Below are 26142 nucleotides of genomic sequence, written 5' to 3' on the forward strand. Positions count from 1 at the left end.
TCTGAAAGACATACAATTAACCAGAGGGTGATTTACCAACATTTGAACAATGATGAACAATCAAAGATCCTGTGCTCCATCCCACACAAATTGCAATAGCTTATGCATCACAATACACATGCTCCCCACTGCACTAAAAACCATGTGATCTCCTGGGAGAGAAAAGAAAGACTTGCATTTATATAGCCCCTTTCACTACTACAGGATGTTCCAAAGACCTTTACAGCCAATGGAAAACTTGTGAAGTGTAGGCACAGTTGGGAGATAAGAGGCTAGAAAACAGATAGATATATAGTCCCAGTTAGGGAGAAATATCTGGGAAATTCCTCTCTGATTCCCCCGAGACCATCAAAACTAGTCCAGGTGATCACTCTAGCCCTGATAATTCCATTCAGTACCTATCTTTTGTATGAGGTGATCTCCACCCCAACCAGAAACAGGTCCAGCTGTCACTTGAAGCAATCCTGAGAATCAATATATACCACAAGAGCTGACACATATTCCAGAGGACCACGATTCTCTGGGAAAAGAACCACCTCCTGACATCTAACCTAGATATGGCCTTACACAACTTAAAATTGGGATCCCTGGCCTTCCTTGACCTACATACCCCTAACCTATTGAGTTGGAAGTGTAGCTGCATGAGAAGTTTGAGAGGAACAGTATTCCAGGTATGTCTCGATCTCCTCGCTTTCTATAATTCCTGCTGATGGCTCTTGGTTTTACAGAATATTCCATTTTTAATTGGCGGTTGTTAAATTCTACAAAAATAAAGGCACTTAACCTTTCTCTTCATAAAAGTAGAGGAAATGTCACCCAGTGACTTAATTCCATATAATTAAGAGCGAAACACAGAAGGTATACCCTGCTATCACTGGGCTTTATTGTACATGACATTTACAATGGCTACAGGAACCCTATTAAATGCACATTCCTCTTTTATTTATTTGCAAGTTAGTCTAGAGCCTCAAATGATACGAAATCAAAGGGTAGGCCTGGAATCAATTTTTGTTTATTACATAGAAGCTGTTATTGATGCTCACTGCCTTGAAACAGTTGTCTGGGCACAAGGCTTTGTCCAGTTATCTTAATACAAATGCACACAGAAAGACAGAACTGTGCTCAGTACAACTGGCTCACAATGCATCATCTCGAAAGAGTATCCAATAAATATCAATCAAATACATATTTGAGGGTTACACATATTTCACTTGGTGAGCCTCAGGAACTTCAGGATTTGGAATGAGATACAATACCCAAGGTACATTGGAGATAACTGTCAGCTTTGAAGATCTGAGGAGGAGATAAATCAATGTAATTATAGTCAGCATCTGCTCTTACAATTTACTATAATTCATGTTGAGCTTGCTGCCTTCCTCTCACTTTAATGAATGTGGCAACTGAAGGAAACCTTTAAGCATCGCCTTTTTAAATGTATATGTGCCATGTCATTAGCCTAACAGAATAAAGCTCTGGGCACAGAACACTAGTGTTCTGACGTGCACAGAAATGGCATCCTCAGCTAATCTCCTAACTGGAAAATGATTGGACTTGACATCAACATAAAATTCATAAAGGAGAAATATATCAGGGTTTTATTCACCATTTAATGGTCTGGATGACATGTTATCTTTCCCATGTATGTGAAGTTTACTTTAGGTTACTTAAGAGTTTGAGTTAAAAGAGGTAAGAAATTACGATCTAAACATTGTGGAGTCTGACCTATGCTGATCTGAAACTCTAAATTGCCTTTGATTGATTTGAACTAATGTCACAAAAGTTAATAATCTTTGGGTTCTCCTACTGGGACCAGCATGTTTCACAGTTTATATCCTGACACAAATTTTAGAGTCTCTGATTATACTTCGGGCCATAGTGGGTCATGTTTCAACTGGATACCAGGGATTTATCTATGTCCCTCATACCTGACAGTGCATTTCTATAGCGCCTTTCACGACCTCAGGACGTCCCAAAGCTCTTTACAGCAACTAAAGTACTTTTGAAGTGTAGTCAGTGTTGTAATGTAGGAACCGTGGCAGCCAATTTGTGCACAGCAAGCTCCCACAAATAGCAATGTGATAATGACCAGATAATCCATTTTTAATGATGTTAATTAAGGAATAAATGTTAGCCAGGACACCAGGGGTAACTCCCCTGCTTTTCTTCAAAATAGTGCCATGGGATCTTTTACGTCCACCTGAGAGGGCAGACAGGGCTTCAGTGTAACAAACATCTGAAAGATGGCTCATCTGACAATGCAACACTGGAGTGTCAGCCTTGGTTTTTGTACCCACGTCTCTGGAGTGGGACTTGAATCCACAGACTTTTGACTCAGAGGCAAGATTCAAACCCAGACTAGGGAACCTGGCATTTAGCAATGGTGTGATTCTGGTGAATCTGTGCTACATATGCTCAGAGAGATAAAATGGCCATCCTTTTTGTCCCAGAGTTTTCAGCTGCAGTGTTTTGTATGTGTCATTCTTGACCCCTCATTTGAGGTGAGTCCTCATCATCATTATGAGGCACCTCCTTGTATCTATCCACACTGGTTACATGTTGATATATTTGACAATGTCAAGTCATCTCATATACATGACAAGAAAATTTGGAAGTGAAATTGAGGACACGCTTATGCAGCTCAAATGACACATTCATCTGGAGCACTGACTTGCCACAAGCCATCAACATGGTGACACTTTAACATATATTGGCCCCATAATTAACCCATACTGTGTTCAGTTCTGGGCACTGAACCTCAACACAGATTCACCAGAATGATACTGGTGCAAAATGCATGAAATTATGAGGCCAATTTGAACAAACCAAGCTTGTATTCCCTCGAGTATAGAAGGTTAAGGGGTGATAAATGAGGTGTTGAAGTTAATTGAAGAATTTGATAGGGTAGATAAAGATAAATTATTTCCTCTGGTGGGAGCAGTCAAAACAAGGGGATAGCACCTTGAAATTGGAGCCAGGCTATTCAGGGCTGATGTCAAGAAGCACTTCTTGTAGGTAAATGGAGTTGACATACAGATCAAGCCATAATCTAATTGAATAGCGGTACAAGTTTGAGGGGATGAACGGCCTCCTCCTGTTCTTTGTCCCTTCCTATGGATGCTTATTACCCAGCCGTTCATGGCATTGAGTAGCAATACCCTTGTCTTGCTTCACCAATGTTGCAACACTGGAACTCACTGCTCCTCGAAGAGACTAGAGATAAACTAGAGTTGCAATGGGACCTTTTTGAAAAGTGTTTAAATAAATAATGTTCTTGTAATATATCTTCATATGTACTGAGTTTAATTTGACGCCAGTGCAACCAGCTACCAATGCAGGTGTGTCTTTCACACCCATTCACAATGCAAACACGCAAGACTCATTGGGGCTGGCAGACGAGGGATACTCAATAATTTAAAAAAAGAAATAAGAACAAGGAATGCTGGAAATACTCAGCAGGTCTGGCAGCATCTGTGCAGAGAGAAACAGAGTTAACGTTTCAGATCAGAGACCCTTCTTCACAACTGACAAATATTTGAAATGTAAAAGATTTTTCGCAAGTAAAGCGGGGGCTGGGGCATGAGATAACAAAGGTGAAGGTGTTGATAGGACAAGGTCACAGAGAATAACTGACCAGAAGGTCATGGAACAAAGGCAAATGGTATGTTAATGGTGTGCTGAAAGATAAAGTGTTAGCACAGACAGGGTGTGAATGACTGTAAAGCACAGAGCACTCCAAGCACAAACATAAAAAAACACAATAAAAAAACCAAAACAGTGGGTAAGCACAGTGAAAACAAACTAAACAAACTGAAAAACCTAAAATAAAATAACCAAATAAAAAAGGGAAAATAAAAAATAAAAAATAACTAAGCATAAAAAGGGGGACCCGTCATGCTCTGAAATTATTGAACTCAATATTTAGTCCGGCAGGCTGTAGTGTGCCTAATCGGTAAATGAGTTGCTGTTCCTCGAGCTTGCGTAGATGTTCGTTGGAACACTGCAGCAATCGCAGGACAGAGATGTGAGCATGAGAACAGGGAAAAAACTCTTTCCACGGCACCTTCCCCTGCAATCGCAGGAGGTGTAATACCTGCCCATTTATCTCCTCTCTCCTCACTATCCAAGGCCCCAAATGCTCCTTTCAGGTGAAGCAGCGATTTACTTGTAATTCTTTCAATTTAGTATCCTGTATTCGCTGCGCACAATGTGGTCTCTTCTACATTGGGGAGACCAAACACAGATTGGGTGACCGCATTGCGGAACACCTCCACTCAGTCTGCAAGCAGGACCCCGAGCTTTTGATTGCTGGCCAATCTGGAAAATCCAGACAGTATGTGAAGAGTGCCCTGAATTGGCCCTTTAATTGGCTACCCGGTGCTGGTGGGCAGGTAGATGTCACCACCCCACCCTCCCCCCTACCCCCCAAAAGCTGCCTCCCTGAAAATAGACCAGAGGAGGGAACATGCTGGCAGACCGGCATGCCGGCCGGTCGTGAGAAATTGCCAGCCCAACTGCCTCCAAACCCACCTCCGCCTCGCGATGAAAATTCAACCCTAGGAGTCTGGTTGCCTTAATGTTGGTTTGAGTGCATTCTGATATGTTCACACTCTTAGCTGTCTATGTTACACTGCCATTGTTTTGTATCACTTCTTTCTGTGTGTGTTTACAGTTTGTGGGTTTATTTTATGGTAGGTTTAGTGTGAAAAGCGGGTGGCTTATTTAGAGTAAGAATACTGGAATTGTTAGATGAAAGAAAACACCCAGCTCCATCTATTTTGCCTTCTGCCATCCTGGCAGTCACATGATACAAGGATAGCGGAGTTGTTGACTAATCATAGCAGTAAATCTCTAGCAACAACAACAACATATATTTATATAGCACCATTAATGCACAAAAACGTCCCAAGGCGCTTCCCAGAAGCGTTAGATAGCAAATTTTGACAGAGAGCCACATAAGGTGATGTTAGGGCAGATGGCCAAAACCTTGGTCAAAGAAGTAGGTTTTACGCAATATCTTAAAGGAAGAAAGGGGTAGAGGGAATTCCAGAGCTTAGGGCCTCGGCAGTTATCCTCACCTTTTAAGATATAAGTACTTGATCATAGTCACATGATATGGTCAGAATGTGACTTTCAACTTTGTGTAGATAAAGCAAAAGTGTATTTAAAATGATATAAATGTTCCAATTTGTCATAATTCCCAGTCATAAACTTATTTATTTAAATTAAAAAATGGAAAATCAAGTACTGCAGGTTCATCATTCTCTGACTAGCACTCCTTGCTAGTGACAGTCATTGCTGGAAATACCCAAGAGGGGACTCAACCCTATAATTCACCCAGGTTTACAAATACCACTGCCTCCAAGAGTAACCTCAGCTTGAGGTGGTAGGGAAATATAGGGACAGGTGGGGATGTGGTAGGAATATGGGATTAGTGTAGGATTAGTATAAATGGGTGGTTGATGGTCGGCACAGACTCGGTGGGCCGAAGGGCCTGTTTCAGTGCTGTATCTCTAAAACTAAAACTAAATCCCGAGAATCAATTTCTTTTAATGTTTTGCTACGTTAAAGTAAGTTGTCAACTCCCTGACAGTAGACTAGAGGCACATTACTCCACAAGTCTCAAAAGAATTGATGAAAGCCAAGAATGGGCCCACACACTTTATTCTCCATTCATAAATGAGAACATTTGTGGCATTCTGCTCCATCAGTAGAGGGATGAAGTGCAAATCTCTACAACTGATTAGAGTAGCAGATCGATAACAAGTGGGCAAAAGTGATGTTCCAGGTGGAAAAGGAATCAACTTCTACCAGTAAGTTGTTCATCACAGCAAACAAATTAAGAGACAAGTGTACTTGATTAATTAAATATTGATTGGACACAGTGTTACTGTTGTGATCTACATCCTCAATGCTATTTGAGGGTGAATGTTAATAGAATGCCTAAGCAAAAAGTGTCTGCCCTTTGAGTGCATGGTTTTGTGTCAAGTTGCTTCCACTGAGTGAGTTCAGGTGGAAAATCCACCAAACACGCTTTGAGTTCTACAAGATGAGGGACAGTTCTTCCAATGAGTGATTGCAGGAAGTTAGTTCTGCTCTTGATATGATAATAGCAAAGGAAACAAGAGCATTAAGCTTACACTTTGATCAAATTTTTGCACAACTATGAAATGCAACAATGCCCAGGGGAGTTGTCAATAACAACTTGCATTTATATCGCACCTTTAATGTAGAAAAAATGCCCAAGGTGCTTCACAGGAGCAATTACCAAACAAAATTTCACACTGAGGCGCATAAGGAGATATTAGGACAAGTGGCCAAAAGCTTGGTCAAAGAGATGGGTTTTAAGGAGCATCTCAAAGGAGGAGATGAAAGTAGAGAGGCTTAGCAAGGAAGCTGAAGGCATGATGGTGGTGATGGAGTAAGAGAAGTGCTGGATGCTCACATGGCCAGTATTAGAGGAGTGCAGATATCTTGGAGGGTTGGAGGAGATTGCAGAGATAGGGAGGGTTGAGGCCATGGAGGGATTTGAACATGAGGGTGAGAAGTTTAAAATTGAGGTGTTGCTGGACCAGAACAAGGTAGGTCAGCGAGCACAGGGTGGTGGGTGAACAGGATTTGGTGTGAGCTAGGATATGGGCAGCAGAGTTTTGGATTAGCTCAAGTTTCCACAGGATGGGAGGCCAGCTGGAGAGCATTGGACTCGTTGAATCCAGAGGTAACAAAGGTGTGGATGAGGGTTTCAGCAGCAGATGAGTTCAAGGAGGGGCAGAGAGGGGCCATATTGGAAGTAGGCTGTCTTGGTGATGGAGAGGATATGGGAGGATAAGTTCACCTCTTGGTCAGATAGGATGCCAATCACCTTTCCGTCTAAGCTGCACACAGGCGCGGCTACACAGCAACCAGGAAGTTACCGCTCAGGTTGTTCACCATTTGTCCCCTTTAAAACATGGAACGTGTGCAGCCGCACAAAAAAAAATTTAAAGGTACCTTGCACTGAATTGAACAAGCTACACGCAACAAAAAAAAATTGAAGGCGTTGTTGATGCCAAAGTTATTAACAGTCTGGTTCAGCCTGAGACTGTGGCCAGAGAACAGAATGGAGTCAGCGACTAGGGAATGGAGTTTGTCGTGGGAGGCCAAACACAATGGCTTCGGTCTCCCAATATTTAATTGGAGGAAATTTCTGCTCATCCAGTGTTGCATGTTGGACAAATAGTGTGACGATTCAGAGGCAGTGGAGAGATTGGGAGAGGTGGTGTTGAGGTGTGTTTTCGCGTGATGCTGCCAAGGGGCAACATGAGATGAGAAATGGGCAACTTGAACCTTTAAAAATGAGCCACAGACTTGTGCAGTTTATGGGAAATTAAACTTCTGTAGATCACAGGCTGACTTTATCTTCCATTTTCTATTTATTTGGCTCTGCCCCACAGAGAAATAGCATTTCCCAATCTTAAAAATCGAAAGGAAACATCAAACTTAAAATCATGGCACAACGCCAGATTGGCAGTGACGATTATCAGTTGAACAGCTTTGCCAGCAATTAAACCTTAATCTCTATTTTACCTTCAGTACTAGTACTGGAATAGTCCACTAGGCCTACAAGGATATCCGCATTTCAAGCATTCGATTGAGGCTGTACACTGTAGAACACTTTCCTTGTGGTGTAATTTGTTGCTGCTCTTCACTTGCAGCCCCACTCAATATCCTTCAATATTTCAAGGTATTAACTCCCTACTGCTTCTCCTCCATTTCCAGTTTCCTCCTCTTTATCCTTGTAAAGATACAATAGCTACTCTTCAACAATCACATGAATATAAATGGAAAAGAAAGGTCAACTAATGAAAGCCATGTACTCTTTACATGGCTCAGAATAATGCAAGGTACAAGAAGACCTTGATTGACTTTTCCATTTTTTTTCATGATTTACTCATCACAGGTTCAAGAAAAAATGATGGAATGGATTTCAACAATGTGACTTTAGGCCCACAAAGACTGAGCAGTGCAAAATCATCACTTGCATTACAAAAAAACAAACAAAAAGCACAACATTTTTTGACATGTGATAGACAGGATCTTCTTGAATATATATTTGTGTGCCTTGATTGAACATTTGACTTGGGCTGCAGGATAATGGCAAAGGTGATTGCGGAGGCTTTTTATTATCTGATGGGTTAGATTTAGTGATCAAAGTACAATCATTACAGTACAAACTAAGTGACGATTGAATAAAGGAGATGGTTAAACAACCTTGAGCTTCATTTAGCAGAAGGAAGTCCCTTGATATTAGTCTTCTAAAAAAATCTAAAATGTGACAGGTTAATTGCACTTAGGTAAACTACTGTATAAAATCTATCTAGCAGTATGGCAGTTTCATGAAATAAATAGTGCTTTCTGAATTGCAGTAAGGATTTCTGGCTGTTAAAATGATTTGATAGACTATGTTTTTAGAGGCATTGAGCCGGCATGCCTCCCGGCTGTGTTGCTTAGCAACATTTTAATTCAAGAAGGATCAAAAAGACAAAATCCCTATGGAGTTGAAAACAGAAATAAGTCTGCAGTTGACAGATGATATGAGTTGTTATATAATATACTGTGAAGATCACTGAGTTCTTTCATGAATGATAAATGGACTGTACACAGATCAATGGGTTCCGCAATAAACTGAAACCATGGTCCATATCTGAGACAGCACAGGTTGCGTAGTAGGGAAGGCACTAAGAGATTTAGTCATTGAGACAATTTGTGTGTGTTTTACCATTACAAAGTGTGAGGAGAAATAACTACCAACATTTTACTATCTCTTGACAATTTCCTTTTTTAATAGAGATCTACCGAAAACCACATCTAACCGCTCAGTCGCTTTTACAAACGTACTAACATACGAATTAGGAGCAGGAGTATGCCACTCGGCCCTTTGAGCCTGCTCCACCATTCAATAAGTTCATGGCTGAACTGATTACTCCACATTTCCACCTACCCCTGATACCTTCCACACCCTTGCTTATCAAGAATCTATCTACCTCTGCCTTTAAAATATTCGAAGACTCTGCTTCCACCATCTTTTGAGGAAGAGAATTCCAAAGACTCATGACCCTCTGAGAGAAAAAATTTCTCCTCATCTCTGTCTTAAATGGGCGGCCCCTTATTTTTAAACCGTGACCCCTAGTTCTAGATTCTCCCACAAGGGGAAATATCCTTTCCACATCCACCCTGTCAAGACCCCTCAGGATCTTATATGTTTCAATCAAGTCGCCTTTTCCTCTTCTAAATTCCAGCGGATGCAAGCCTAGCCTGTCCAATCTTTCCTCGTAAGACAGTCTGACCATTCCAGGTATTAGTCTAGTAAACCTTCTCTGTACTGCCTCCAAAGCATTTACATCCTTCCTTAAATAAGGAGATCAGTACTGTACGCTGTACTCCAGATGTGGTCTCACCAATGCCCTGTATAGCTGAAGCATAGCCTTCCTACTTTTGCATTTAATTCCCCTCGCAATAGACAATAACATTCCATTAGCTTCCCTGAAATCTAAAAGAGGTCGGTTACCAGGGGACACAGATTTAAGGTGATTGGTAGAAGGATTAGAGAGGACATGAGGAGAAACCTTTTCACCCAGAGGGTGGTGGGTGTCTGGAATTCACTGCCAGAATCTGTGGTGGTGGCAGAGACCCTCAATTCTTTTAAAAGGTACCTGGACATGCACCTATGGTGCTGTAACCTGCAGGGCTATGGACCAGGTGCTGGAAGGTGGGATTAGTTTGGGTGGATAGCTTATTTGGCTGATGCAGACACGATGGGCTGAATAGCCTCCTTCTGTGCTGTATTTAGTTCTATGTTCTAATTACGTGCTGTACCTGCATACTAACCTTTAGCGATTCATGCAACTTCAACTTGAAATCAGCCTTTCCTTTCGAAACATTGCCACAATCCCCTCAGTGAAGATATTGCAATAAAGTTGCCGTTCAGCCATGTCTGGTGTGGCTTCAAAGCAGGATCATTCCAAAAATGACATGAGCAAATGTGCAATTTATAGGTTTCTTTGGCTTTCCTAAAGCAAATTCTAAAACAGTCCAAGAGTTTGTCTATTTTCATCAAGTTGCAAATTCATAGCTTGGATTTCACACACGCATGTCAAATGATCTTGTTTTAGTATTTTTAATTTATTTGATTAAAGCAACTGGAATGGTATCAGATGTCTCGCATTCCTAGCCTAGAAGTTGCTGGAGCAGGGTATTATTTGAATTTTTTTTTTACCTCACTCTAAGATTACACCACAGTTGCACTGGAAATTGCTGCAAATGCAAGCTGGTAACAGTGTGGTGAGGGCAATGGGGCATCTGGGACCTTGGTGAAGATCAGGGCCAACGGTTTATCTCCTTAACCAATGAAACAAAAGGATAGAGAAAAAAACAGACCAATCGACAGAGAAGGCAATTAGAGACAAGGAATTAGAGACAAGGAAGAGAAACAAAGGGAGAGAAAGAAAGAGAGTGGATGAAGAGAGAGAAAAGACCCAGAAATGCAAAAGTAAGAAAAAAAATTCAATTTAAACTTAAAAAAAAAATCTCTCAGAACAATTTACAACCTGCGGGAGTGAGTCTCCATAGTTTCCCTCCAAGGTTGAGTGTCATGTCAGGACCATAAGTCACATCATTAACAGATTTCTTATGACTTTAATAACCAGCACTAATTGGCTGCAGTGAGATTCATTTGGATGAATGGAGAAAATCCAGCAATTTTTTGACATGCAATAAATTTCAATGGAGAGGCCCATAGTGAGGTTGCAGTTTTCTTTTGGTTTTGGGGAGGCTAATGGAAGAGCAGCACCAATCATCCAGGAATTTGTAAAGAATTGGAGCTCACGTCGTGTCTTTTCCTCACCACAATGCAGGGATTTTAATAAACTAATATTAGCATGCACTATGAATGCAGAGTTACTGTTCCAGCAATTTTTGGGCCATTAAGGTCATCCCTCTTATGTCTTTGTGTTGGGAAAAGGCATCCTCAAAGGATAAAGCCACCAAGTTAAATCCAAAAACACTTTACATACAATCTCTGACAAACGCACCCAAACAGAATGTAAGGTTACTAATTCATGAGGAGCGAGCCTAAGTCCCTGATCTTCAATTGAGATGCAAAGTCATTCTTTATGCCTGTGATCTCCAAAAAGAAGTTTCTAAATTTAGTATTTTTAATTGATATATCTTTTTCAATTAATTCCTTTTACATTTGCATAATTGGTCACCAATGGTCATAACGAGGGATCATAACTATAAGATAGGCACGAATAAATACAATATGGCATTCAGAAGAAATTTCATTAACTGGAGAATGTTTAGAACGTGGAAGTCATTACCGCAAGAAGTAGAGATGAATAGCATAGAAGAATTTAAGGGGAAGATAGATAAGCCCATAAGGGAGAAAGGAATAAAAAGTTATGTTGATAGGGTGAGATAAAGAGGAAAATGGGAGGGGGCATAAACACTGGCATAGATCAGTTGGGCAAAATGGCATGTTTCTGTGCTGTAACTGCTATAATTCTATGAAAACATTTACCTTGCTTGCTTGAAAATTGACTAATAATATTTTCTAGTAGCAGCCAGGCTTAATTACTGTGATTTAAAAATTGTGTTCTCTGAACACCAGATCCACTTTGCTAAAAGTCAAAAGGATCGTACTTTGTCTTGACACTATTTTGAGCCCGTTATGCACTAATTTGCTGACATAAGGACTGTGACTACACGTTTTTTATTCATTCATGGGATGTGGACGGCGCTGGCCAGGCCAGCATTTATTGCCCATCCCTAATTGCCCTTGAGAAGGTGGTGGTGAGCTGCCTTCTTGAACCTCTGCAGTTCATGTGAGGTAGGTACACCCACAGTGCTGTTAGGAAGGGAGTTCCAGGATTTTGACCCAGTGACAGTGAAGGAACGGCGATATAGTTCCAAGTCAGGATGGTGTGTGACTTGGAGAGCAACTTGCAGGTGGTGGTGTTCCCATGCATTTGCTGCCCTTGTCCTTCTAGTTGGTAGAGGTCGCAGGTTTGGAAGGTGCTGTCGAAGGAGCCTTAGTGCATTGCTGCAGTGCATCTTGTAGATGGTACACACTGCTGCCACTGTGTGTCAGTGGTGGAGGAAGTGAATGTTTGTAGATGGGGTGCCAGTCAAGCAGGCTGCTTTGTCCTGGATGGCGTCGAGCTTCTTGAGTGTTGTCGTGTTACTTCAAAAGTAACTAATGGGAGATCACAATATAATTGGAGGCTCTTTCTTGATTTGCTTTTGTGTGAATATTAACTTTGAATTTACAAGGGTTTAGAAAATAAACCTTCTGAAATGCAAATACTTTCTCATGCCCAGTTTAATGTACAATTTCTGCTCGCTATATATCATAGCAAAAGGGGGACTGGTAAACCAATATTGTGAAATCAATTGGCGCATCATCAAAACTACGGTAAGGGTAACAGCCTCTGAAAGAGAGCAGAAAATTACTGGAAATACTCAGCAGGCCAAGCAGTATCTGTGAAGAGAGAAACAGGGTTAACGTTTCAGGTCGTTGATCTTTCATCAGAACTGGCAAGAGTTAGAAGTGTAATCACAAGAAGGGAAACAGGGATGATGGTGAAGAAGGTAAAAGATAAACAGAAATCCCATTAGAGAGCAGAGCAGAGCTTCCTCCAGGTGGGCATTCCTGGAGGTGAAGTGGCAGTGAATTAAACACGAAAACAAAAGCAGGATACTGTGGATTCTGAAAGATCCTCATTTGCAGATTTAATTTGTTTTTTTTTTAACGCTGGCATGTTTACAGCTGCTTTTAGCAGGTGTAACAAAAAACAGTGGAAACGTTTATTTGTAGCCATGCTCATTCCCGCCCCTCTCCCCTTGCCCGCTAAACATATTAATGAGTTAGTTTTATGCCAGAATGCCTCTTCTTCGCAGGTAGGTTGGAGCTGTAATATATCCCTTGCATCATTATTAATAAAGTATCTGAAAATAACCCACTGCTCCAAAATAAAACAGCAGACGGAAAGCACCAAATATAATTTATGTTGCCGTGGCCATTTTAAAATCTGAGTCCCACAATATTTGACTTAAATTGAAAGAAAGAACCTACATTTATATAGAGCCTTTCATGACCTAAGGACATCCCAAAACACTTTGCAGTCAATGAAGTAATTTTTTGAAGTGTCGTCACTGCTGTAATGTAGGAAATGCTGCAGTCAATTTGTGCATGGCAAGATCCCACAAACACCAATATAATAAAAGATCATCTGTTTTAGTGATATTGGTTGAGGGATAAATATTGGCAAAGACTGTCCTGTTCTTCTTCAAAATAGTGCTACATCTACCTGAAAGGGCAGACAGGGCCTCGGTTTAATATCACTTCCAAAAGATGGCACCTCTGATAGTGCAGTGCTCCTTCAGTACTAGCACTGGAGTGTCAGCCTAGATTTTGAACCGACAACCCTCTGACTTATAGGCAAAAATACTACCAGCTGAGCCACCGTTGAAACCTACATGCAAGTTTTGAGATTACAATTGACGTGACTATTTGTAGCTGAAATAATTGCTCACTAATATTCTTCATCTGTCTGTGTTGGCACGCACACGTGCACATGAAGCACTGAATCAGATCCTTCTCAAACACCTTTTCACTGTGGTACTGTTGGCAAAGTCCTCTTGCTGAGGCTGGGTGTCAGGATTCACCCAGTCTCATTGGTTTTACAGTTGGTCCGATGCCACCTGTGCTAGATCCATACTTGGGGACCCCATGGCTTTCCTGCTGGTACCCTTTGATATATAAAAAAAAACTATGGGCCTAGAAATCTGTTGATGTCTCGCCTGTTTTACAGGTATGTAAAATGAACACCTAAGTGTTCAATATGGTGGGCAACATGTGCGCATGTCCATTCCACACCTTTGCCTGCCATATTGGTAAATCTAAAGCATAGCCTTCCAGGGCCAGCACCTGAAACAGGATGTTTGCCCCTTTTTTTTTGTACAAGGAAGTAGTCTAATTGCTGTTCCAGGATCCCTTGCTGAAATTGGACTGCCTTGAAAGCAACCAGTAGTGGGTCTGCTGCACTCAGGATAAATATGCCTAACCAGTGGTCCTTGCTCTAATGAATGGCAGAACAGGCTTGAGGGGCTGAATGGCCAACTCTTGTTGCTATGTTCCTAACCCACAATTCCAGCTAGCCTCCGTTATAGCATCTGTTGGAAAGGGAAGGGGCAGAGACTGCCAGGTGTGCCTTTAAGCAGAATCTATAGATGGTACAAACAGTGTCAACTGATGCATTTTTGATTAGAAAGCTGCTAACTGCCGTTCCAATCTTCCACTAACAAGATCACCACAAAGCACCGCACAAAACAATGCCTCAGCTTGAATGACATGGCAAGCAAAATACAGAGTCCGAGGCTATTACTGGAACTATAATTGGGTAATTTCTGCTCTTCAGTCTAAGATGTTTTGATTCTTTTCGGCCATTCTTGTCCCACTTGTGAAGTGACTGTCATGGTGTGTGAGATAATAGGAGAGCAGCTCCAAGTGGTCAGCTTTATCACTGGCTAATTACTGCGCAACATTTAACTACTACCATCATGAGCTGTGCAGTAAACATTAAGCAGCAAGCAAGGTTCTTAATGAATTGAGCTTTCTGGAATCACCCCGCACACAAACCCCGCCTGGTAATTCCGTATCAATATAACAAGGACTGTTGTTTCCGTAAGTTCCAACAAATGTCCTCCCGCTAAGCAGCGCATCTCTGCTTGTGTTGTGTTGATCTCTTTTCTGTTTCAGCTATTGCGATTATATCAGACTGCAGAGCTGAATTTTGAATGCATTACTCTGATCGTAATGCAGTAGAATGAAAAAGGAAAGAAAGACTTACATTTATATAGCACTCAGCATGTGTCAAAGTGCTTTACAGCCAATAAAGTACTTTTTTGAAATGTAGTCACTGTTGCAATATGGGAAACGCGACAGCTGATTTGCACACACAATGATCCCACAAACAGCAATCTGATAATGACCATATTATCTGTTTTTGTGATGTTGATTAAGGGATAAATATTGTCCAGGACACCAGAGATAATTCCCTTAACCATCTTCAAAATAATGCCATGGGATCTTTATGTCCACTTGAGAGAACAGATGAGGCCCTTGGTTTAACATCTCGCTCAAAAAACAGCACCTCTCTCCAAAAGTGTAGCATTCACCAAGAACTGCACTGACGAAGCAGCTTTGATTTTTGTCCTTAGGTCCTAAAGGGGGACGTAAACCCACCACTACCAAATTCAGAGGCAAGAGTGCTACCAACTGAGCCATCAATGACACTGTTGAACAGTTGGTTGGTCCTTTTCCAATAAATCCAATGAGAAAAGCACAGAAGCAACTGGGATGTTCAGTTGGTTTAACAGTGATCTTTAAAAGAGGTTAAATGTCATGCTTCTTCTGATTATCCTGTGCTTGAGAGCATGTTGGTCTACTTCTAAGTGCTGAAGCACTAAATTGCAAAAGCAGTCTCAACAACTGCATCTTTGTATTGTTTCTCTCCAGCTAATTCTTTTATTTGTACCTGCAGGCAGAGAAAACCAAGTTTCGACCCATTGCTGTAAAGTAAGTTTTTAAAAAATAACTTTTATTTTATGTCGCTCTATTTTTCTACTTGTGATCAATAAACAAATGCTGAAGTATTTATTATGTTTGGTTGGGGGATTATTTATGTTCTTTAAGCTATTCAGGTAAGTGATTATGAAAGCATGACTTTGCAATCCACCCATTACTACCTGGGGGGCAAATGTTTTGTGCTAGTCATAAATTATCCAATTTGATTCCAGTACAACTTGTGCTTTGTTTCAAGTAACACTGTTGCAGCAAATTTACCCAGCGGCCGCAGCAAATCTGAAAGTGATTGTGTTGCTCTCTTTAAACGAGCTGTAACGAGAATAAAAATAATCATCTTCAGGGCCCCTATAAGTAAATATGCAAGTAGAGGCTGTGTCAGTGGCTCGGTGTTAATTTGACGATACTTCTAATACCCAGTAAATGGCTCTAATCTTGTTAGAAATTCTATCTGGTGGTAACCTAACGCTTGCTCACACCCGTTTGAAACACAGGATGCCACAGTGAGAATGGGCCAGGTTTAAAATGACTACAGGACCTCTTCACCTACACCTCTCTGTCAATAATAATGATGATGATGTGTACTTTGGCAGATTAATGAATGAGAAACTAACTGCCCTAGCACTGAAGTTAGCCTTCACACTGTGCACATGAATTAAATAACAGAAGATTCCCACCCCTGCAAATATATTTAAACAGATCCAAGCTGACACTCAGTATTAATAAGTCAGTGGGAGGGGCTTCATGGGGCATTTATATATAAGATATTAATATATAAGATATTAATATGGATTAGCTGGTCCCCTGTGCCATTGTAGGAGACCAGTCAGCAGTTAACACAGCTGGAATCTTAAACTGGCCTGTCCTTTAATGGGTTTGGGTACTCCCTGAGGGAAGTAGTGGAAATAGGTGCCGAGGTCAGTTAAAGGTCAATTATTGTTGTTGTTGGAAGTGTCTTTAGATTGGCAGCCTTTTGTCTCCTTCCCAGTTTATATCAAGGCCGGAAAAAACAACCAGAAATTACTGGGTTCCCTGCTCTTTATGTCGACATTTTTAAAGGCTTTTCAGTTGTGATTGATTGCAGCTTTATTCTATCTGGAGTGACATCCTGAGTGTAAAAGACAATCTCAATAGTTTGAAGTTCTGATTCAAAGCCTCGTGTTTGCACATCGCAAGACTCCTGCAGGCGACAAATGCCGATTTCATATCAATATATTTACATTTAAAAGAGGTCCTCTGGTTTAATTCTGGTTATTTTGATGTTGTGCAACAGTGCAAAACTGGTGATAACAGATGGCGAGCCCGTTTTATATCAGTCCCTACTTGCATTACCACTGACTTCAATATATTTGTCCATTTCATGGGTATAATATGATGACAAACACACATCACAAAGTCAATATTACTGTCTCTCTGCCCTTTGTCCATATCTTGCTATGGTAGTTCGGGTGTTATGTTGCTCAACTTTGGCTGATGGCTGTGACAAATTTAATTGGAATCACACAGACCTCAGCATTAAAGATTCAAGTATTTTTATTGTCAATAAGCATCTGGATTAAAGCAAGTGCAGCACCAAGAATAAAAGGTTGCTTGTTGGACAGGAAACAAAGAGTAGGGTTAAATGGATGTTAGAGGCGGCGTACTCCACAGGTCAGTTCAGTTCCACTTTGGCTGTCAGGATAAGCAGATCCACAGGTCCCTGAAGGGGGCAGGACAGGTAGATAGTGTGGTGGAGAAGGCATATGGAATGCTTTCCTTCATTGGCCGAGGTATAGAATACAAAAGCAGGGATGTAATGCTGGAACTGTATAAAACACTGGTTAGGCCACAGCTGGTGTATTGCGTACAGTTCTGGTCACCACATTACAAGAAGGACATAATTGCTCTGGAGAGAGTACAGAGGAGATTTATAAGACTGTTGCCAGGGCTTGGAGGTTGCAGCAATGAGGAACGATTGGATTGGTTAAGGTTGTTTTCCTTCGAACAGAGGAGGCTGAGGATTAATTGAGGTGTACAAAATTATGAGGGGCCTAGATCGAGTAGACAGGAAGGACCTGTTTTCTCCAGCAGAGGGGTCAATTACCAAGGGGCACAGAATTAAGGTGATTGGTAGAATGATTAGAGGGGACATGAGGAAAAGCTTTTGCACCCAGAGGGCGGTGGGTGTCTGGAATTCACTGCCCGGATTGGTGGTGGAGGCAGAAACCCTCAATTCTTTTCAAACATACCTGGACATGCACCTGAAGTGCTGTAACCTGCAAGGCTACAGACCAGGTGCTGGAAGGTGGGATTAAATTGGGCGGCTAGTTTGGAGGCTGAATGGCCTCCTTCTGTGCCATAACCTTTCTATGATTTGAACTTGGGCTTAGGGAACACCATCTTGAAATTTGCTGAAATGCAAAAGTAGGAGGATCGGCAGATAATCAGGAGGACTGTAGGAGAATTTAGGAAGACTTATACAGCTTATTGGAATGGGCAAGCAGGGGCAGATGCAATTTAATGTGAAGAAGTGTGAAGTAGGCACCTTGGAAGAAATGGGAGCATATCACCATTGAAAAGACACTGAAGGATGTCGATGAACAGAGAGACCTAGGGGTTCAAGCATATAATTCCCTTAAAGTGGAAGTGCAGGGAAATAAAGCCATTAAAAATGGCCAATAGCATTTTGTTTTCTTAAAAATAGAATATAAGAGTAAAGAAGTAATGATAAATCTGTACCAAATATTGGTTAGGCAGCAGTTACGTGCAACATAGAATATTGTTGGGGTGGGATATTATAATTATGAGGAGTGACTGGAGATTTTGGGACTATTTCCACTGAATCAGAGAAAGCCAAGAGGAGATTTACCAAAGGTTTTTAAAATTATGAAGCATTTTTCTAGATGGAGTGATGAAAGACTTTTTCCTCCGGTTGGGGAGTCAGTGAGGAGGGTCATCAATAGGAGAGTGAGGAGATAAGTTAGGAGCAATTTCCTTAGGCAGAGGGTAGTCAGAGGATGGAATGCTGTGGCACAGTAAGTAATTAGGGCAATGTTTATGGAAAAATTGGGATAAGCATTTGAAGGTACAGAGTGGGGTAATGGAAATAGTTTCAACTTGCTTTAGCAAAGGGCTGGCATAAACACAATGGGCTGAATGGCTTGATTCTACACTTCTATTACATTACAGTGTAAGATAGAGAGAATCCCATTCATGTAGGATTAGCCAAGCTATCATGAAAAAGAACTTCCTTTAATGAGGTTACATTTCAAACATTGCTGTTTTATTAAATACATAAATAGTTAATAAAGTTGCTCAATATAGTTTGGCTGATTCCCAAGGTCCAGGGACTACTCGTGGGTCAATTAAACTTTAATCTGGAGCTCAGTTTTGAAAATATCATGACATGTGCCTAGTTGCCAGGTTACAGAATAGATGCATTCTGTATTTGGAGCCTATTGATGCCACAGAGTCTAAGCTGTTTGAGACCTAGCTATTGCTGATTGGACGCAACTGACATAATGACAAGCCAATAAAATAATTCCAGTTTACAACTTTAAACAGCACACGGGAGAGAATGAATGAATGAAATTAAAGCTATCACTGCTACTGCCTAGTATAGTTGTAGGCGATTTTAATGAGACCAGGTTGGGAATTCCGCAGTGTTGTATGTAGTATAGGCTGTGGGTTCGTACATGATTGACTGCCTAGTGAGTCCCTCATCTTAAAAAGAAAGAAAGAACTTGAATTTACATAAGCGCCTTACAATCTCTGGACCTCCTAAAGTGCTTTACAGCCAATTAAATGCTTTTGAAGTGTAGTCACTGTGCTAATGTAGGAGACCTGGCAGCTAATTTGCAGACAGCAAGCTCCCACAGCCGCATTGAAATAAATAATCAGATATTATGATTTAGATGTTGATGAGAGATAAGGACATTGGGGAGAACTCACTGCTCTTCTTCGAATATTACCGTGAGATCTTTCACATCCATCTGAGAAGACAGACAAGACCTCAGTTTAATGTCTCATCCAAAAGAAGGCACCTTTCACAGTGCAACACCCCCTCACTACACTAAATGCCAGCCTAATTTTGTGCTCGAGTGTCTGGAGTGCAACAGAACCTTCAGACTCAGAGCAAGGGAGTGCCTATCTCTGTAACCTCCTCCAGCCCTACAAGCCTTCGGGATCTCTGCGCTCCTCCAATCCCCAAGTCCTTTCTCTCCACAATTGGTGGCCTTGCCTTCAGCTGCCTGGGCCTTAAGCTCCAGAATTCCCTCTCTAAACCTGTCCACCTCTCTACCTCCCTTTCCTCCTTTAAGAAGCTCCTTAAAACCTTAGTCGAAGCTTTTGGTCACCTGTGTTAATCTCCTTACGTGCCTCGGTGTCAAATTTTGTTTGATCACATTGCTGTGAAGCGCTTGGGATGTTTTACTCCATTAAATGTGCTATATAAATGCAAGCTGTTGTTGTTGCAACTCACTGAGTCATGCCTGACAATTCTTTTACTCAGATTTGTCTTTAGAAAAGAAGAGCTTGCATTTATATAGTGCTTTTCATGGCCACCCCGGACATCCCAAAGTGCTTTACAATCAATGAAGTACTTTTGAAGTGCAGTCACTGTTGCAGGAAACATGGCAGCCAATTTGCACACAGCAAGCTCCCACAAACAGCAATGTGATAATGACCAGATTATCTGTTCTTGTGATATTGATTGATGGATATATATTGCCCAGGACACCAGGGAGAACTCCCCTGCTCTTCTTCAAAATTGGAACATTGAACTGTCAACCTTGATTTTTGCTGAAGACCTGGAGTGGGAATTCAATCCAAAACTTTATAACTCAAAGGCAAGAGTGTCATCAACTGATCCAAAAATGACACTAGAGGAGGAGCCAGGGAGAAGGCAGAAACCTTCTTCATGGAGAAGGAGGACAAGAAAGAGTTCAGACACATTTCCACGGAGGCACAGCCATCAGGCAGAGTCAGGCACAGCCATGATAAAGGACGGAAGGGAATATTAAAGGACGGGTTAACCTGAGCCACTGTCACACATCAGCCACATTCTGGATGTCCAGTAAAAGACAGCTTTAGTGATCTACATGATCACCTGCCGGCCATTTTATCCAGCGCATGGTTTGTGCTGTGGAGAGAACAGAGGGAATCTAATATAATTTAATATGAAAATAGAAAAAAACCCCACAAAATTATTGATGAATCTATTCTGCTAAATGAATGGGAATTGAGTGAGTTATGATCAGGCTATAGGTTCGAACTACATTCTCTGACATGACTACATATGAACATACGAATTAGGAGCAGGAGTAAGCCACTTGGCCCTTTGAGCCTGCTCCGCCATTCAATAAGATCATGGCTGAACTGATTGTAACCTCAGCTCCACATTCCTGCCTACCCCCGATAACCTTACATCCCCTTGCTTATCAAGAATCTATCTCTGCCTTAAAATTATCTAAAGACTCTGCTTCCACTGCCTTTTGAGGAAGAGAGTTGCAAAGACTCACGACCCTCTAAGAGAGAAAAAATTCTCCTCACTTCTGTCTTAAATGGGCTACCCTTTATTTTTAAATTGTGACCCCTAGTTCTTGATTTTCCCACAAGGGGAAACATTCTTTCCACATCCACTCTGTCAAGACCCCTCAGGATCTTATATGTTTCAATCAAGTCGCCTCTTACTCTTCTAAACTCCAGCAGATACAAGCCTAGCCTGTCCAACCTTTCCTCATAAGACAATCCGTCCATTCTAGGTATTAGTCTAGTAAACCTTCTCTGAACTGCTTCCAATGCATTTACATCCTTCCTTAAATAAGGAGACCAGTACTGTACACAGTGCTGCAGATGTGGTCTCACCAATGCCCTGTATAACTGAAGCATAATCTCACTACTTTTGTATTTAATTCCCCTCACGATAAACAATAAAATTCTATTAGTTTTCTTAATTACTTGCTGAACCTGCATATTAACTTCTTGTGATTCATGCACTAGGACACCCAGATCCCTCTGCTTCTCAGAGCTCTGCAATCTCTCACCATTTAAATAATATGCTTCATTTTTATTCTTTCTGCCAAAATGGACATTTTCACATTTGCCAGATCTTTACCCACTCACTTAACCTATCTATATCCCTTTGTAGCCTCCTTATGTCCTCTTCACAACTTACTTTCCTACCTATCTTTGTGTCATCAGCAAATTTAGCAACCGTACCTTCAGTCCGTTCTTCTAAGTCAATTATATAAATTGTAAAAAGTTGAGGCCCCAGTACAGATTCCTGTGGCACACCACTCGTTACATCTTGCCAATCAGAAAATGACCCATTTATGCCTACTCTCTGTTTCCTGTTAGCTAGCCAATCTTCTTTCCATGCCATTATGTTACCCCCTACACCATGAGCTTTTATTTTCTGCAATAACCTTTGATGTGGCACCTTATCAAATGCCTTCTGGAAATCTAAGTACAGTAAATCCACCGGTTCCCCTTTATCCACAGCACATGTTACTTCTTCCAAGAACTCCAATAAATTGGGTAAACATGATTTCCTTTGCACAAAACCATGTTGATTACCTTGAATTTTTCTACATGCCCTGCTATAATGTCTTTAATAATAGCTTCTAACATTTTCCCAAAGAATGATATTAAGCTAACTGGCCTGTCGTTTCCTGCTTTCTGTCTCCCTCCCTTTATGAATAACATTTGCTACTTTCCAATTTAATGCAAGCTTCCCCAATTTTGGAAAATCACTAGCCACTTCTTTTCACACCCTAGGATGAAGTCCATCAGGACCCGGGGACTTGTCAGCCCACAGCTCCAATAGTTTTCTCAGTACCACTTCCCTGGTTGTAATTTTCTCGAGTTCCTCCCTCCCTTCCATTTCCTGATTTACAGCTATTTCTGAGACGTTACTTGTATCCTCTCTAGTAAGGACCGATGCGAAATACCTGTTCAACTCATCTGCCATCTCCTTATTTTCCCTTATTAATTCTCCAGACTCACTTGCTATTGGACCAATGCTCACTTTGTGAACTCTTTTCTAATTATCTATAGAAACTCTTACCATCTGTTTTTGTATTTCTAGCTAGCTTTCTCTCGTACTCTAACTTTTCCCTTCTTATCAATCTTTTAGTCATTCTTTGCTGTTTTTTATATTCTGTCCAGTCTTCTGACCTGCCACCCATCTTTGTGCAATTATGTGCTTTTTCTTTAAGTTTGATACCCTTGGAATTTTTCTTTTTCGTTGGAATGTATCTATTCTGTGTATTCTGAAATATCCCCTTAAATGTCTGCCACTGCATCTCTATTGACAGCAACTTCTGGATTTCCACTTTTAACTGTGCATGTGAGGACTCTAGAAGGGGCTGTCAGTTTCAGAGGCGTAATGATGATGAATGCTGACAGATTCACTGTCATTACTATTGCAAAATTGGAGCCATTATACAGTGATATACCATAACCCACAGCATCATGCCATTGTATTTCTGTTTCTTTCCTTCATTGCTCCAAAATTTTTACGTCCCATAAATTTTTGTGCTATTATACCTTACAAATTAGCCAGTTTTTTTTTGAAATGACACCAACCTCAACTTGCATTTATTTAGCGCCTTTAGTGTAGAAAAAATTTCCTTCAAGATGCTTCAGAGAGATGTGATCAGCAGGAAAGAAACACTGAGCATATCGAAGGAGATACTAGGAGGTGGTCACCATATTCTTGGTCAGAGAGGGGGTTCAAAGAGTCAGAGAGAGTCTTATAGAAAGAGAGGGAGATGGTGGGATTTAGAGAGGGAATTGTAGAAATGTGGCCTCAGTGGCTGAAGATATAATCACCGACGAAACCATGAAGGGGAGGGAGAATGCACAAGATGCTAGATTTGTAGGCAATGGAGTTTTGTGGAGTTTTAGGGCTGGAGGAGCTCACTGAGATGGGGAGTAACGAGGCTATGTTGGGATTGAAACATGAGGGTGGAAGCTTTAAATTATAGGTGTTAGGAGGAACTGGGAGCCAGAGTGGGTCAGCAAGGGTGACAGGTGAGTGAGACTTGACAAAGGTTAGGATGCAGGCGGCAGAGTTTTGGATGAGACGGAGTTCACGGACTATGGAAGTTGAGTTTTGCAATAGTCGAGTCTTCTGCACAATCCCTGAATTAACTGCCGAAGATGTGCTGTCCTTGTACATTATCCATCATGTCATCTGGTGCTGACTGCAGTTTATGTTCTGATATCTGAGTGCTGTATGAATATTGAAGGTTAATCTGAAAGGAATCATGGAAAAATCTCATTAGCAGTAAATGCAGCAGTGAAAACACTTGACAGAATTGCCGCTGGAAATGAATAAAAACCGATGCTTCAAATTTTTCAGTACTAACCATATGTGTAATATCACACATATTAATGAAGAAAAATTGTTATTAGGCCATATGTGATATTAAATTTTTACAAATGTAATTTGGCCAACAGCCATATGTACTCATAAAAATTCATTGGAAACTACTGCACTTTTTGACATTTGCCAGAACCAAGTAAATAGTCACTTTTGTTGCTGAGAAATGAGGTCTCAGTTTTTACACAGTCGGATAACAACAAGAAGGAAAAATATGCATTTCTATAGCAATTTTCATAGCCTCAGGACATCCCAATGAAGTACTTTTAAAATGTAGTCACTGTTGTAATGTAGGAAACATGGCAGCCAATTTGAGCACAGCAAGATCCCGCAAATGGCAGTGCGATAAGTCATATATTTTTGGTGTTGGCTGAGGGATAAATATTGGCCGGGACGTTGGGGAGAACTCCCCTGCTCTTTTATGCATCTTGAGAGGACTGATGGGGCCTTGGCTTTAATGTCTCACCTGAAAGCCAGCACTGCCAATAGTGCAACACAGCCTCATACCACACTGGTGTGACTGCCTAGATTTTGGGCTAAAGTCCCTGTAGTAGAGCTTGAAGAGACAAGCGTGCTACCCATTCAGCTACGACTAACTGTTAACGATGGGCAGTATTTCACAATGTGTAACACAGGCTCATTATTTCACTAATTTTGAATTTATTTCTGGATAATGGCAGAAGATTCTTTAATGTGGAAGTGCACTTTGGTCTGATCCTCCTGTGTTATCATTTGGATTTATGCAAGTGATGACGTTTGGCCTATTGTTTCAAGGCTTTGGTTCACTTTTCTCTCTGTTTTGCCAACGCTGAAATCATAGCTGTTGAAAGATAAAGGGGGGGATTTCATGCTTTCCCCCTCAGCGAGTTTGGAGGTAAGGAGAGCATTTACCCAGTTAAATCCGTGGCAAGAGGGGTAGTGAACGGCCTTTGCACCTTCCCACCCCGCCGCTGATTGAGGCCCTTAAGTGTGCAATTAATGCCCAATTCAGGGCCTCATCCTGCCGCCATCAGAATTAACCCAGCAACGGGCGGGCCCGTTGCCACGTGGGGAGCATGGGGGGTGGGGGGTGGGGGGGTGATGGGGGGTCTCTCATTAAAAGGCACTGAGTGCCTTATCGAGGGACCCAGTATCGGGAAGGGGGTCCCACTGAGAGCGACCGCCCTGTCCTTGCTGCTGACCCACATACATACCCCTCCCCGTGACCCCCACCCTGCAAGGCCCCTCCCGCCCTGACCTACCTGTGGCCTAGCTCCAGCGCCACTCCTTAGCCTCAGATGGATGCTCCACTGGCAGCAGCTGCCACCTCTGTGGTGGCACTGCTCAGTGAAAGAGCTCCCAGCCTCTGATTGGCTGGCAGCTCACTGAGGGCGGGACTTCTGTTGTCGGGTTCCTTGATCCCGTCGGAGGCCCCACTGTCCACTTAAGTGCCTAATTGACACTAGGTTTGGTGGGCCTCCCACAGAAGAAGCGACGCAGGGGTTGTGGTGTCACTTTTTCCAGACATCGAGACCCCCGTCACCAGCATAAAATCCCAGTTGTGGGATCTGTCCCACTGGCAGAACAATCTTTACCTTGAATGTTTATTTTAAGGGAAATCCTTAGCTTTACAAAAATACGCTTGACTATTAAACTTCATTTCATTTTCTTTGCATTCCTATTCACAACCAGAAGTACAGAAATGGCAAGAAAAATGTATCTATTATGCAATTATGCCTATTAAGCAAATATCATTAAAAGTTCATGTACTAAGTGTGGCTAGTCATGATCTGAGCTGTAAATTTAAAAACTGAAGTTTTAACCTTTCTCTAACAGCAGGTTTTCATTACTTGATAAATGCGGATTCAAATAGCCCAGCGACCCCATGAGAAATGTCTATGGTATGGCAACTGCAGAAATGATGTCAATCCTTTAAACAATCTTAACAGCCATACTTCACCTATTTGTAAAAAGCTAATTGCTCTCACTCGCAAAAGGGTCACTTGGTTAACTGCATGCAAATAAACTCTTGACTAGTGTTTCTGCTCAAAGTGCTCATATCTGTAGGATCATATGATGAATGACTGGCTCCATTGGTTAACAACCATAAAGCAACAAGTCCAATCAAAACTGATCCTGCAAACTATCAGTTCTTCCATTAGGAGGCAGATGGAATGAA

General features: G+C 41.5%; 1 protein-coding gene across 4 annotated transcripts in view; it reads left to right on the forward strand.

Moving 5' to 3' along the window:
- aff2 (AF4/FMR2 family, member 2) overlaps positions 1–26142 on the forward strand; it is a 455862-nt gene that overhangs the window by 337010 nt on the left and 92710 nt on the right. For all 4 annotated transcript variants that reach the window (XM_068047115.1, XM_068047112.1, XM_068047113.1 and 1 more), the window contains one exon: positions 15579–15613. In XM_068047115.1, the coding sequence (XP_067903216.1) occupies positions 15579–15613 (35 nt within the window). The remainder of the gene's footprint in view (positions 1–15578; positions 15614–26142) is intronic.

This window comes from Heterodontus francisci, chromosome 15 (assembly GCF_036365525.1).
Source record: "Heterodontus francisci isolate sHetFra1 chromosome 15, sHetFra1.hap1, whole genome shotgun sequence".
In the NCBI taxonomy this organism is placed as follows: Eukaryota; Metazoa; Chordata; class Chondrichthyes; order Heterodontiformes; family Heterodontidae; genus Heterodontus; species Heterodontus francisci.